Below are 14,789 nucleotides of genomic sequence, written 5' to 3'. Positions count from 1 at the left end.
GAGCATTGGGTGGTAACTGAAAAGTTTCTGGTTTCAATATCCAAGTTGAAAAATCTATTGGTGCCCTTGAGCAAGGCACTTAATGGCTGACCGTGTAAAACAACACATTTCACTGCACATATCCGGTGTATATGACAATAAATATTTTTTTATGTATTTTTAATACTGCAAAAAATGTGGGAAAGCAAATTGGTTGTTGATCATTGCTAAACAACCATTTTATCTGAAAAGAATAATGGGCAAATGTTGCACAATCCAGATGTGGAAAGCTCTTAGAGATCTACCCAGAAACAATCGTAGTTGTGTCCAAACTTTTGACTGGTACTGTATGTGAGAATCCTGTTCACTGATTACAGCTCAGCGTTCAACGCCATAGTGCCCACAACGCTCATCACTAAACTAAGGACCCTGGGTTTAAACACCTCCCTCTGCAACTGGATCCTGGACTTCCTGACAGGCCGCCCCCAGGTGGTAATGGTAGGCAACAACACCTCTGCCACGCTGATCCTCAACATAGGGGTCCTCAGGGGTGCGTACTTAGTCCCTTCATGTACTCCCTGTTCACCCATGACTGTATGGCCAAGAATGACTCCATCATTAAGTTTGCCGACGACACAACAGTGGCCTGATCACCGACAACAATGAGACAGCCTATAGAGAGGAGGTCAGAGACCTGGCAGTGTGGTGCCATGACAACAACCTCTCCATCAACGTGAGCAAGACAAAGGAGCTGATCATGGACTACAGGAAAAGGAGGGCAGAACATGCCCCCATTCACATTGATGGGGCCGTATTGGAGCGGGTCGAGATTTTCAAATTCCTTGGTGTCCATATCACCAATAAACTATCATGGTCCAAACACACCAAGGCAGTTGTGAAGAGGGCACGACAATACCTTTTCCCCCTCAGGAGACTGAAAAGATTTGTCATGGGTCCCCAGATCCTTATAAAGTTCTACAGCTGCACTATCGAGAGCATCCTGACCGGTTGCATCACCGCCTGGTATGGCAACTGCTCGGCCTCCGAACGTAAGGCGCTACAGAGGGTACTGCCTACGGCCCAGTTCATCACTGGGGCCAAGCTTCCTGACAGGACCTATATACTATACAGTATCAGAGGAAGGCCCTAATAATTGTCCAAGACTCCAGTCACCCAAGTCATAGACTGTTCTCTCTGCTACCGCAAGGCAAGCGATGCCAGAGCACCAAGTCTAGGTCCAAAAGGCTATTTAACTGCTTCTACCCCCAAGCTATAAGACTGCCAAATAATTAAACCTTTGTTTTTACACTGCTGCTACTCGCTGTTTATTATCTATGCATAGTCACTTTACCCCTACCTACTGTACATGTACAAATTACCTTGACTAACTTGTACCCCCGCACATTGACTCGGTACTGGTACCCTCTGTATATAACCTTGTTATTGGTTTTTTTTAAAGGTTAAATTGAAGAAAATATATATATATATTTTGTTAATTGTTATTTTATTTTTGACTTTAGTTTATTTAGTAAATATTTTCTTAACTTTATTTCTTGAACTGCATCGTTGTTTAAGGGTTGTAAGTAAGCATTTCACGGTAAGGTTGTATTCGGCACGTGACAAATAAAATTTGATTTGATCAAATTTGATTTAACTTATCTAACTAAAATACAGTATATTAGTGTTTAATTTGTCATTCATATTTTACAAATGTTCAATTTTTTTTCTCACTTTGACATTACAGAGTATTTTGTGTAGATCGGTGACAAAAAATGACAATTCAATCCATTTAAATCCCACTTTTTAACACAACAAAATTTGGAAAAAGTCAGTGTTATAAATAAAACCTGAAGGCTTTAAAATGACACAATACATTATTTACCATTCATTTCAATTGGGCACAAATTAATCTGAAACACAACCAAGAAAAAACAGCAAATGCATCCCAAAATATTCACAAGCTTGAAGTAGTCATTGCATGCTATAAATATGGGACCAAATACTTAACTTTTTACTACATTAATACTCATATAATTTCAGTTTTATCCTAAAGAAAATATAGAACAAATATTACAACAAATGTTATGGTTAAACTCAAATATACTGATTAATAAAAAAACATTCTTAATGTGTTTATTTTATTATATTTATTAATGATATTATGAATAGAAACAGAGGAGTTGTCACATACGCAGCTATCAAAAATATATGGGAATATCTGCTCAATCCAAATTTACAAGCAATTGATTGCAGCATTACCACAAAAATGGAGGAAAGTGGAAAAGGGAGAAGGTAGGGAACTTGTTTGCCTGCCATATATTAAAGATACAAATTGGCTGAAAGGAATTGGCATAAATAGAATAATATACCCGTTTCATTTTGAGGACAAAATGTTGACAGCTGCGCCATACAGGTTGTAAAATAAATGGGAAGAGATGTTTTATGTAACGATTCCATGGCACATGGTTTGTGAACTGGTTCAAAGAACACTTGATTCAACACTTAAGAGTTTTTAAATGTAAAAGATTATATAAAATTCTTGCCACCAACAGAATGCTATATATGTTAGGCATAAAGCAACCTCAGCTCTGTAGATTTTGCTGCGAAGAGACAGAATCAATAGATAATTTATTCTGGTATTCCCCTATGTAGCTTGTTTCTGGTCACAGGTTCAGGAATGGTTCAAAAAAATCACACCACGCACTTACAATTAACCTTACAAAATAGCATTTGCTGGGCAATTTGGAAAAACATAGTCAGTCAATAAATAGTATAATAATACTTAGCTCACAATATGTGGATACTATACGATTAGAAAGGTTACAAAAACATTGGTAGGACATCATAGGTCAATTGAAAAATATAAAATATATGGCACATGGAAACCAAATGTAGCAGAAAAGCTGTAGAAAAAAAATATATATATATATTTGTCCTCCAAAGAGGGGGGGGTGGGTTAATACATTTTCTCTATTTTTCATTAAAACATTTAAAGAAAATTACATATAAGTGAATTAGTCCCAATACTTTTGGTCCCCTAAAATGGGGGGACTACGTACAAAAAGTGCTGTCATTTCAAAATGGCTCACCCGATATGGATCAAAATACCCTCAAATTAAAGCTGACAGTCTGCACTTTAACATCATTGTCATTGTTTGATTTCAAATCCACACTTGCAGAGTTTAGAGCCAAAAGAAGAAAAAAATACTTCACTGTCCCAATAATTATGGAGGCACTGTCTATAAAAGTCGAGGGCCCCTTCCCACAACTTGTGGGAGCTGTGAGTGTGTGTGCTACGCCAGTGATAGGGGGGCAGGAGGGGTACAGTCTCTCGGCAGGGATGAGGGGGGTGGTGGGGTTGAGGGGAGGTGAGTACGGCACTGCCCCACACAAAGCCAGCCCTGAAATAGCACCTCACACAATGAAACCTGCCACTCTGTCTATGAGATAATGTCTAATTGAAAACACTGCAGCCATTGTGCTCCTGTCACCGGCTTTATTGTCCAGATAGCCCTCCCCCACCTCTTTTTCCATTGACGCGGCACGATTGTTCCTTGCCATTGTGGCACCCGCACCCTACTCTCTTTCTCTCTCCCTCTCTCCGTATTGTTATAATTTCATTACTCTGCTTCTCCTTTCGCTCCCCTGCAGATCTTTTGTTCAACACATTTAGGCACTTCATTTGGAACCACTGCCAGTGTGTGTGTGTGCTAAACAGCTGTCAGTTTCACGAGATAAAACAGGAAGTAAATCATCTGAAGAGATATGTCTCATTCTGTAACATCATGGGGTGCTGTAAAGCTATATATACCTGCAGATGTCAAGAGAAAATGTAGGAAATCTATTTTTTGTAATGAAATCACATGGTAGTTATGAAGAGATAAGTAGTATAATCTATTCACAAGTGAATCAACAAACCTTGTTTGAACACAGTAAACCACATCAGTGGTCACCAACTCTGGTTCACTAACTTTGGTTCACTAACTCTGGTCCAGAAGAGCTACTGTGTCTGTGCTGCCCTTCATCCCAGCAAAGCACGAATACATGAGATTCAATAAAATATCAAGATCTTGATGAATTGATAATCAAGATTCGATAAGGCATCATAAGTAGCTGAATCAGGCAGCCTGTGTTAATATGATCCCTGCAGCCTATTTTCCCAAAACCTTGGGGTGACTTTCCAACACCTCTGGTACAGGTTTGGCCTCAACACCCTGCCACTGTAGATCAGATCCTGTGTGTTACAGCCAAAGAGTCACACAATGAAAAATTCCTGCACATTTCCTCATTTTCACAAACCCTATTTCAAACAAAAAGGCCTTACCGGACCTGCGTATTGTTCACAGTGTTAATTGGGGGGAAAATAAGTGTGTATTGTGCATTGCGACGGCCCTGTGAAAACAAGATAAGAGCCTTATGAACAGGTCCAAGCCGATGGCCATTCAATGGATTGTTTGATAGAAAGAGTGTGAACAAGTTGAAAACAGGTTATTTTCACTTTTTGCTATGACCAAGTCTGTCTGCCTGAGGTGAACGGTCTGGAAGTCCCCCAGGTCTGTTCTGAGAGCTTCTCCTGGATGCTGTCAGAGATGGTGACAGATGGCTGTTTGACACAAAACATCCCTGCATAGGTCAAAGGTAATACATATACCTGTATATTTGATTGACTTGATTGATTGGCAGGTAAAAAACATACAGAGACAGAGTCAAAAAAACATCCTGAAGACAGAGTCATCCAAGGTACAGTATTTACAAATTTTCTCAATTAATTATTGTCACTCCATCATGCCAAGCACTAGCTAATTGAATGTTATTTACACACTTACACACATTCTCCCTTTTTCTCTCTCTCTCTCACACACACACAAACATGTGCATGCACACGCTCGCAAGCACACACACACACACACACCAGACTTGTGTGAGGAATAACGCAGCCCACCCTGAAGACAGAGATGGCTGTCTCTTTCTGCTGACACCGTCACCATGCAGTAACCAGACACAGTAAGCACTATTTGCATTACCACAAGCTATCGCTAGCTGCAGCTGCTGCTCCAGTTTGACCTAGGAATGGATAATAGCAGTCTGGTTAGATTCATTTTAACAATTTCTTTGTAAGGAACATATTCAATTTACATTACAAAGACATATCAAACCATTGAATTCCTACTTTATTTTTTTGTTTCTGACACAGATAAAAAAAAGTGTACTGCATGTGTTCACACAAACCCTCTGTATTTGGAAGAATTGTGGTGGCAGCATCATGTTATGGGTATGGTTGTCACTGGCAGGGACTGGGGAGTTTGTCAGGATGGAAAGAAATATGAAAGAGCAAAGCCCAGATAAAAAGTTAGAAGAAACCCTGCCTCAGTCTTCTGAATACATAACCTTCAGATAGAGCTGAATTATTTTTATGCCAAAAACACAGCAGAATGGCTTTCCAATAGGTGTTGAGTGGTCCTGAGTGGTCCAGTCTCAGTCAGACTTAAATGTTCTACCAACTAAGATTCTAAGTTGGTAGAATCTTATTCAAAATTATTTATAGCTGTAGGCTACCAAAGTACCTTCCACCAAATATTAACTCTGGCATGTGAAAACATACGCAATAAAGACATCTTCGTAATCGCTTTTGACATTTAATTTGAAGGCAGCAAAATGTGAAGACTGTGCTAGGGGTGTGTACCCCCGCACATTGACTCGGTATCGGTACCCCTGTATATAGCCTCGTATCGTTACTTTCTTTTTACTTTACTTTATTTAGTAAATATTTTCTTAAATCGTATTTTTCTTAAAACTGCATTGTTGGTTAAGGGCTTCTAAATAAGCATTTCACAGTAAGGTCGACACCTGCAACTACATTCAGTGCATGTGACAAATAAAATGTTATTTGATTTGGGTAGACTTTCAATAGGCACTGTATGTTCATATAGTAAGTTAAAGGCAAAACATTTTTCAATTTCAATGTGTGCTTTTTTTGGGGCCAGTGACTGATGTCATAAGTCTGACACATTTCTGTGTAATTGTTTTCCTTCCTTTTCCAAATACATAATACCACCCACCCACCCTATACACACAAAAACCCAAAGAAAGTACCCTGAATACATTTTTTATAAACCGACCAACCAAACATCTCTGTTTTGAATAAACAAACATGACTATAATAACAATGTATCAAGTAGCTCTTGGTTCTATTCTTTCCTAGTCTCTCAGTCCAGGTCATGACATGATGCTATCAATGGGTGCTGGCTTTACAGGGACACACAGACTAACAAACAAACTACCCTGAGAATCAGAATAGGTACCAAGGCCACCCAGAGTTTGAAATAACAATCACATTAGAATACATCTGCCTTGATGTTATGTATTTGAACTTTCGGCATAACATTTATTCATGGAGTTTTGATACAGGCCATAGAGAGAGCAGATGTTGAAAGAAATAACCACACAAGAGTCTGCGCCCCAAACATGTTCAATGAGGGTGCTATGAATAGACAGACAGAATGAGAGAGCGGGAGGTGGGCAGGATACAGACCCACACCTGGCAGAGCCAGGCTGAGGTAGGAGAGGGGTCAGGTGTCTTAGGGATGGTCAGACGGATGAGAAGGGGGAGAAAAGACAGACACACACACAGCAACAGGAAGTGGTCTCTGGAGAGAGAGGGGGGTTGGTTATCTGACCCAGGCACTGTTTCCTTTGTCTGAAAGGGGGAGACACAGGAAAGACTGAGGAAAGACGGATGAGATGTAGGCCTACGTATGTATAAGTGTGTGACTGTGTGTGTGTCTGGTGAAGACCTTTAAAATAATTTCAATTGGCTTACTACGTAGAGAAATCCTCTAGTAAAACTTGTTTGCTAGAACTGCACCAGTGCGACGGTCAATTGCCAACGTCTGTAGAGTCTCACTGTTCTCAGTCGGACTTAAGAAGGTGTGGGAGGCGTGGCATTGAGTCAGCCCATTCCTCCTCATAGCACAATGAGGGTCATCTTGCACTTGACAACGATGCATGTTGCCACAAGCTGTGGCACCCCTTCCTTTTAAGATGAGGCGCAGGGTTCCCGTCCTGTAAGACGACACCTCAGCCCTCGCTGCCGAGGCTACTTGCTCCTTTTCTTTCTCCCACTTGTGGACTCCGGTCTGTCTTCGGCTGCTCGTTACCATCACGTTGTATGTTTATATTATTGTAAACTGCAGATTTAAAGGAAAGGCTCACACATCTGGAATATTATATTGTTTTGTGCATCTATGAGTGATGTTCTATCTTTTACCTGGGTCATTTCATATTTTCATATGCATCTGAGTTATTGGAGAAGAGCGGGCAGAAATCCGGCCGGTATGACGTAGCACTGTGATAAAGTCCCCGCACTACACTGGAAGTTAATATGAATACAACGTTTAGATCGCGAAAACGTCTAGCATACATGTCAGATTTCAATACTGGCCGATGTCATTACTCGGGAAGATGTCTTCTCTCGAATGAGCCATTGATCATATTTTTGCGATAGTTCTACCTCGATAAATGTGTCATTTAACAGAGGGTATAGCACATTTTTCCTACTTCTCTGCTTCTTTAGTCCAGGGTGCATTGCATGGTACTGTTGCCAGAGATATTATACAAAGGAGATAGGAAGCAAATGATTGAAGGAACGTGTAATGCCCTATCCAGCAGACTGTGACCAATCGCTTTCACGTTGTCATGCTGCATCACGCGGTTGCTAAGTTAATCGTCAAGCAATCGCTTTCAATCAGTGTACATGTCTAGAAACGCGCCTATTTTCCTCAAAAGTACGTCATGTCACAATTCCAAAACTACACGGTATTACAGATAGCAAGATAATCTCACGCCTCTGAAAAGATTTGTAATGTTGTACTTCTTGTTGATGAAATTTGTGCTAATGTCGGGTTTTTGAGCTAGCCCCCAATTGACTCCCATTCACTCCATGAAGGAGGGCGCTCCTGGTCCCTGAATTACCCAGAATGCACCGCGATGCCCATTGACGTAACATGAGCAACCTTTCCCATATCCTCAAAAGTATCTGCCGTTGTAAATGCCACACTCCACTCTGAGGCACATCGATCTGCAGGTTGAACATGGTGAAATTGTAGACTCCTACATTGATAGTCGTTTGTTTAGGCGAATAATATTAATAAATAATGTTGTTCTCATATGTGTTATTTAACACTGTCAATTAAAGGAATGAGTGGTTTTGGATGGATTTTTCCTTTAAGGCTGGCCTTCCTGACCTACTCAAGATCATGTGTTACAGGTATATTGTACACAACAGTGAAATGGCCAGGTCGTGCTTTATATAATAGTCTATTAAAACCATATGGGAATACTTTGGCCATTTACGGTAAGATGCATGGTAATGATGATTGACATAATGGCAGTCAGCACTGTCGTTGCAAGCAACATTTCCTGGATTCTCAAAATGAAATGAGAAAAAGTATTGCATCCCTGTTGAAAAATGTATCCATACATTTATGCGACCTTCATTGAAATACTGTATGGGCATATCACCTCCTGGTGGACCATCGATGTATTGGCACAGTCCAGAAATAGAGTGTACAAAACATTAGGAACACTCCTAATATTGAGTTGTACCCCCTTTTTCCCTGAGAAAAGTCTTCATTCGTCAGGGCATGGACTCTATAAGGTGTCGAAAGCATTCCACAGAGATGCTGACCCATGTTGACTCTAATGCCTCCCACAGTTGGCTGGATGTCCTTTGGGTGGTAGACCATTCTTGATACACACAGGAAACTGTGTAGCATGAAAAACACAGCAGCGTTGCAGTTGACACTTGCTCATTCAACCTCTGAACGGCTCACATTCCCACACCATGTCTCAAGGCTTAAAAATAATTATTCAACCCGTCTCCTCCCCTTCATCTACACTGATTGAAGTGGATTTAACAAGTGACATTAATAAGTGATCACAGCTTTCACCTGGATTCCTCTGGTACATCTAAATCATGGAAAGAGCAGGTGTTCCTAATGTTTTCTACACTCAGTGTATGTGGCTATGAAAGTCAATATTGCGGGAGAAGAAAATACATCTAGAAGCATATCTCAATCAGTAGCCCATGCAACCCAACAGCTGAACTTATTTCAATTTGTTTTTTACAATTCTTTAAAAAGTTACAGGTAACTATGTTCCCACTGAGAAACTAAAGAGTAATTGGTTGAGTAGATATTTCAGATAACAAAACATTTATTACAGAGGAATAGTTGGCAAAAATAAACAATTACATTATTAATGTAATACGAACACCATTGAGCTTCAATATTGTTAGCAAAAAGAATCGAAAGTAAAAAATAAAAAAAATACCGAAAAGGGGAAAGAAATATCCTAGAAAATGTATGTCGGCTGGAGATGGATGGACTTGGTCCTGTTGGGTTGAGTTAGGTGGCTACACTCTGTAGAAGGGTGATGTTATCTCCTTTCAGCATGATCCTCCCTGAGAGAGATGGATGGAGAGATACAGGGAGGAATTGAGAGAAGTGAGGATAGATGGAGAGACATGTGATAAGCCTACAGTAAGTGACACTTCAGCCAACAGTCATGATGACCAGACTGGTTGATAGGACACACTTGCTCAGACTGCCAACAAAGGAAAGTTGTATGATCATCAACAACATATGAGAAGTAACTAGAGAAAGGTGTTTAAAAAAAAGTATTCCGCTTTTTTATTAAGTCCTTACTCAACTTGTGGTTTTTGTCAATCCGATGGCATTAATAGGCCCTATAAGACAAGCGTCCCCTATCTAGTATGGAGTGTCAACAACGGCATGCTATTAGTCCAACGTGCAGGACAGGGCTGCTTTACCATGAGTTGGTCACAGACTAGTCTTAAGGGCTATCCTTCCTAATCTTATCTCGTTGACTTCAATATTGAACAATGAATTTTAATGGCAGTGCGGTCTGTTAAACACCTGCATTTGATTGGCTCTGGGCAATGACGTAGATATTGCAATTCCCCTCAGAAGAGGCATTTGCTTGTTTTGTCCGCATCACTTTTCTTAAGGCGGGTCGGCCAGCGTTTTAGTAGCTTATCTTATGCCACCTAGCTTGTTCCAAGTCGGAAAAATGTCCAGGGTCCGGTTTCCCAGAAGCATCAAGAGACCAAATTCACCAAACTATAGTTATTATACGTGCGTTTGAAAATTATCTAAATCTAATGCCTAAAATATAAATACAACAGGCTATAGGCCCATTTCAATCATATTGAAATACATTTGGTTACATTTTTCTACTTTTAGGCTATGGTCTGTAATTTGTCTCAATATATTTCATGATGTGAGGCCTAATGTGCGCAATCATGTGCCAAATGAGTAATTTAGTGCATTTTTAATCGGGCAAGCATTAGAATAAGCCGCCTCTATTTGCAGCTGTAGGTGAAAATACCGCTCTAGGAGCTGATCCATCGTCAGTATTTTGAAATAATTATAATGTTAAGGTAAGATTTGAATTGGGAACACTGATCCGAGGGCAGCACTGCCTTTCTTTTAATCCTATAAGTATTGACACACGCTCCAACAAAGCACTTACCGACTGTTCTCCCGTGTGGTGTTTTGGGAAACGCATGTTACATATTTGGCCTTTGTAAGGAAAGGTCCATCATTGAAACTTGTGTTTTTCAGTCACATGCAAAAGTACAGTGAAATGCTTTTGTTGCAAGCTCTAAACCCAACAATGCCGTAATAATTAACAATGAAATACAAAAAATAACAAGGTAGAACAAAAAACAACAGGCCTAAATTATATTGGGAAACTGGGCCCAGAAACAACCCGTTTGGAAAAATCACCTTGAAAGTCCCTCCAACCGGTAATAACTAGTGGGGCACTCGCCTATATTCGCTGAGCTCCGACTTCTCCCACATGCTGAACTCTGACTTCACAGACTAGCGCCTCGATTCCACCAACAGCATTACAGCATTTTGGTACACCAGAATTACATTCATTTCCAAAGGAACGCTGCGTTGGCCTTGCAACATTGCAGAGGCAGTTGCAGTGCGTTGTGTGGTGCATACGTTGGATTTATCAAATGTATGCATCAAACTGTATGCGTAGACAGCTTGACAGAAATGGTAGCATTAGGTGAATATTGAACTTTGTTGCACGCATATCCCGATGATGTAGTGTACCATTTTGCGTAATGGCGCTGTAGGTATGATCGAGGCATACGGCAATGAACTCAATAACAGCATTTACATTTTATTTAACTAGGCAAGTCAGTTAAGAACAAATTCTTATTTTCAATGATGGCCTACCCCGGCCAAACCCTCCCCTAACCTGGACAACACTGGTCCAATTGTGCGCCGCCCTATGGGACTCCCAATCACGACCGGTTGTGATAGAGCCTGGGATTGAATCCAGGTCTGTAGTGACCTCTCTAGCACTGTAGCCTTAGACCATTGAGCCACTCAGGAGGCAACAAAACATTTATTAATATGGTTTTTGAAAACAATAATTTGTTTTCAAAACACACAACTTGTTCCCAGCTTACAAGTAGTATTTTTCCAAGTTTCCCACTTGTTATGAATGCGGCATTACAACCACGTGCGCGCACACGCCGACTTACCCAAGGGCTTCCTGTTCTTGGTCTTCATGTGAACCTCCTCAGCATCATCCAGAACCAGGTTCATGTATTCATCAAAGCCCTGAGAGAGAGAGAGGTTTGTTGCTTTCAACTACACATCTTGCTAGGTGTCAGCAGCCCTGGTGTAGTTTCAGGTGCTTTGGCTAAGAGAATAAAGGAGGAAATACCGAAGGATGATCACTTACGATGATGCAGCCTTCTATCCGCATGTTCACCTGTTCATACAGCCACACTTGGATACGAGATCGCTGCAGGGAGAAGAGGGAGAGAGGCTGTGACTATATTTGAGGAGATTGCTAATGATTGTAATGTATTATAAAAGCATGAAGTCTACCACATTTGCAACTCGCAATAACCACGACCATCAGATCTGACAAATGCAGAAAATATGAAAGGATGAAACTTACGTTCTGTAGATACCTGAAAATAAGGTTCTGGTGGACATAGGGTCAAGGAACTGTGTCAAACATTTAGTTAGCAAACTGGCTGATTTGACTGCACATGTTTTCTGGAGTTACTGTTAGCTAGCTAACGTAACATAATAGAGCACGCATCATGGGTTACACTATTGTGTTCCTGGACTAGCTAACTGCTTTCAGAAATATGCAATTAACGTTAATCAAACCAATGTTTAGCTGCAGAAAAGTAATTGTAGATAGCGAACTACCACTAATAGTAGGTAGCTAACAATGAATGAAACGCAGCCTAGGGCAAAATATTGTACTACGTTTTTCATCAAGAAAGGATACAATTGGCTGCACCATAACCTTCTGGACTTTCTGTCCTTGTCCTCTGTACGCCATCCTCGTTATGGGTTTAAGCTTTGTGGGTTTACGCTTTGTTGTCCTAAAAAACTATTGTCAAAACGTTTCACTCGAAGGGAGACAAGGAACTCGAAATATTCACGTTGTGGTTCTTCAATGGCGCGCTTCCTGCTTTCCGCGTGCGCAAGCAAAGAGTTGACTCTCCTCAAAGTTGCAGCGCCCCTATAGGCGGGAGGCACTTACCACAGAACTGTATTGAAGGGGAACGCTTCACCTCCCCTGGTTCATGAAGAATGTATTACCACCTCTTCTTCCCCATGAGGCTCAATAGATGTTGCATGGACCCTCAGATCCTCAAGAGGTTCTACAGTTGCACCATCGAGAGTATACCGAATGGCTACATCAACGTCTGGTACGGAAACTGCACCGCCCTCGAATGCAAAGCTCTGCAGACCTCCCCTGGTTCATGAGGAATGTATTACCACCTCTTCTTCCCCATGAGGCTCAATAGATGTTGGATGGACCCTCAGATCCTCAAGAGGTTCTACAGTTGCACCATCGAGAGTATATCGAATGGCTACATCAACGTCTGGTACGGAAACTGCACCGCCCTCGAATGCAAAGCTCTGCAGAGGGTGGTGCGAACGACTTAGTATATCACTGGGGCGACCTTCCTGCCATCCATGAACTCTATAGCACGCGGTGTCAGAGGATGGCTCGGAACATTTCCAGACTTCTCTCTGTTAACGTCCGGCAAGTGGTACCCGAGCATCAAGCTCCAACAGGCTCCGAGACAGCTTCTGTCCCCCAGCCATAGGACTACTGAAAAGTCAAATGGCTAACTGGACGATCTGCAAACTCACAGGACTATCCACACACTCACTACCACTGACTCTGGATTAAAACAGAATTTCAATCAAATGCATAATTTTATGTATTGGATCGCAAAAAAAAAAGTTTGGTTTACCAATAAAATGGTCCAACTGTGAAGTCGACATAATCAGTATTCATATCCTGAAAGAAAGACATTCTCACTACAATACATTTTAATAGAAAGTTAGCCAAATTAGATAAAATGTTGGTATCATGGAAAGGACAACACCTATTTATTTGTGGAAAAATCTCCCTGATTAATTATTTAGTCATATCCCAGTTTACCTGTTTACGTTTGGCCCTGCCTAAACCTAACGACTTGTTTTTTTTTAATTATATGAGCACAAATATTCCACTACTTGGAGCGGAAAACCAGACAAAATTAAACGGTCCTATTTATATAATGCGTATGAATTCAGAGGGCAGAAATGATTCAATATTAAAGCGTTGGACCTCTCACTGAAGGCTTCAGTCATACAAAAACGATTAGTAAGAATCGTTTTTCACCCCGTGTTCAAGAATGGCCTTTTCCCCTTCATTCAGAGTACAACCTCTCACCTTCAGTTACAGTGCCTTCAGAACGTATCCAGTTACCATGACATTTTCCACGTTTTGTTACATTACAGCCTTGTTCTAAAATGGATTCAATAGAAAAATGTCCTCAGCAATCTACACACAATACCCCATAATAACAAAATTAAAACAGGTTTTTAGAAAATTAATTTAGCAAATGTATTAAAAATACAGAAATACCTTATTTACACAAGTGTTCAGTCCCTTTGCTATGAGTCTCGAAATTGAGCTCAGGTGACTCCTGCTTCCACTGATCATCCTTGAGCTGAGGCACAGATTTGGGGAAGTGTACCAAAACATTTCTGCAGCATTGAAAGTCCCCAAGAACACAGTGGCCTCCATCATTCTTAAATGGATGAAGTTTGGAACCACCAAGAATCTCCCTAGAGCTGACCGTCCAGCCAAACAGCAATTGGGGTCAAGGAGGTGATCAAGAACCTGATGGTCACTTGCTCTGTGGAGATGGGAGAATCTTATAGAAGGACAACCATCTCTGCAGCACTCCACCAATCAGGCCATTATGGTAGAGTGGCCAGATGGAAGCCACTTCTCAGTAAAAGGCACATGACATCCCGCTTGGAGTTTACCAAAAGGCACCTAAAGACTCTCAGACAATGCGAAACAAGATTGTCTGGTCTGATGAATCCAAGGTTGAACTCTTTGGCTTGAATGCCAAGCGTCATGTCTGGAGGAAACCTGGCACCATCCCTACAGTGAAGCATGGTGGTGGTAGCATCATGCTGTGGGGATGTTTTTCAGTGGCAGGGACTGGGAGACTCGTCAGGATTGAGGCAAAGATGAATGCCGCAAAGTACAGAGAGATCCTTGATGAATACCTGCTCCAGGACTTCCGACTGGGGTGAAGGCTCCACTACCAACAGGCCAATGACCCTAAGGACACAGCCAATACAATGCAGAAGTGGCTTTGGGACAAGTTTCTGAACGTCTTTCAAATCAAATCAAATGTATTTATATAGCCCTTCTTACGTCAGCTGATA

General features: G+C 41.1%; 1 protein-coding gene across 1 annotated transcript; it reads right to left on the bottom strand.

Moving 5' to 3' along the window:
- Positions 1 to 9,174: 9,174 nt before the first annotated feature.
- On the bottom strand, positions 9,175 to 12,526 carry snrpe (small nuclear ribonucleoprotein polypeptide E). Its single transcript, XM_020483374.2, has 5 exons — positions 12,331 to 12,526; positions 11,989 to 12,015; positions 11,767 to 11,829; positions 11,564 to 11,642; positions 9,175 to 9,439 (listed from the first exon to the last, which is right to left on the bottom strand). The coding sequence occupies exons 1-5, from the start codon at positions 12,382 to 12,384 to the stop codon at positions 9,384 to 9,386; spliced, it is 279 nt and encodes a 92-aa protein (XP_020338963.1). The 5' UTR covers positions 12,385 to 12,526; the 3' UTR covers positions 9,175 to 9,383.
- Positions 12,527 to 14,789: the final 2,263 nt, after the last annotated feature.

Source organism: Oncorhynchus kisutch, linkage group LG5 (genome assembly GCF_002021735.2).
Source record: "Oncorhynchus kisutch isolate 150728-3 linkage group LG5, Okis_V2, whole genome shotgun sequence".
In the NCBI taxonomy this organism is placed as follows: domain Eukaryota; kingdom Metazoa; phylum Chordata; class Actinopteri; order Salmoniformes; family Salmonidae; genus Oncorhynchus; species Oncorhynchus kisutch.
Note: the sequence above shows the minus strand (reverse complement) of the source record. Positions and strands in the feature narration are given on the sequence as shown.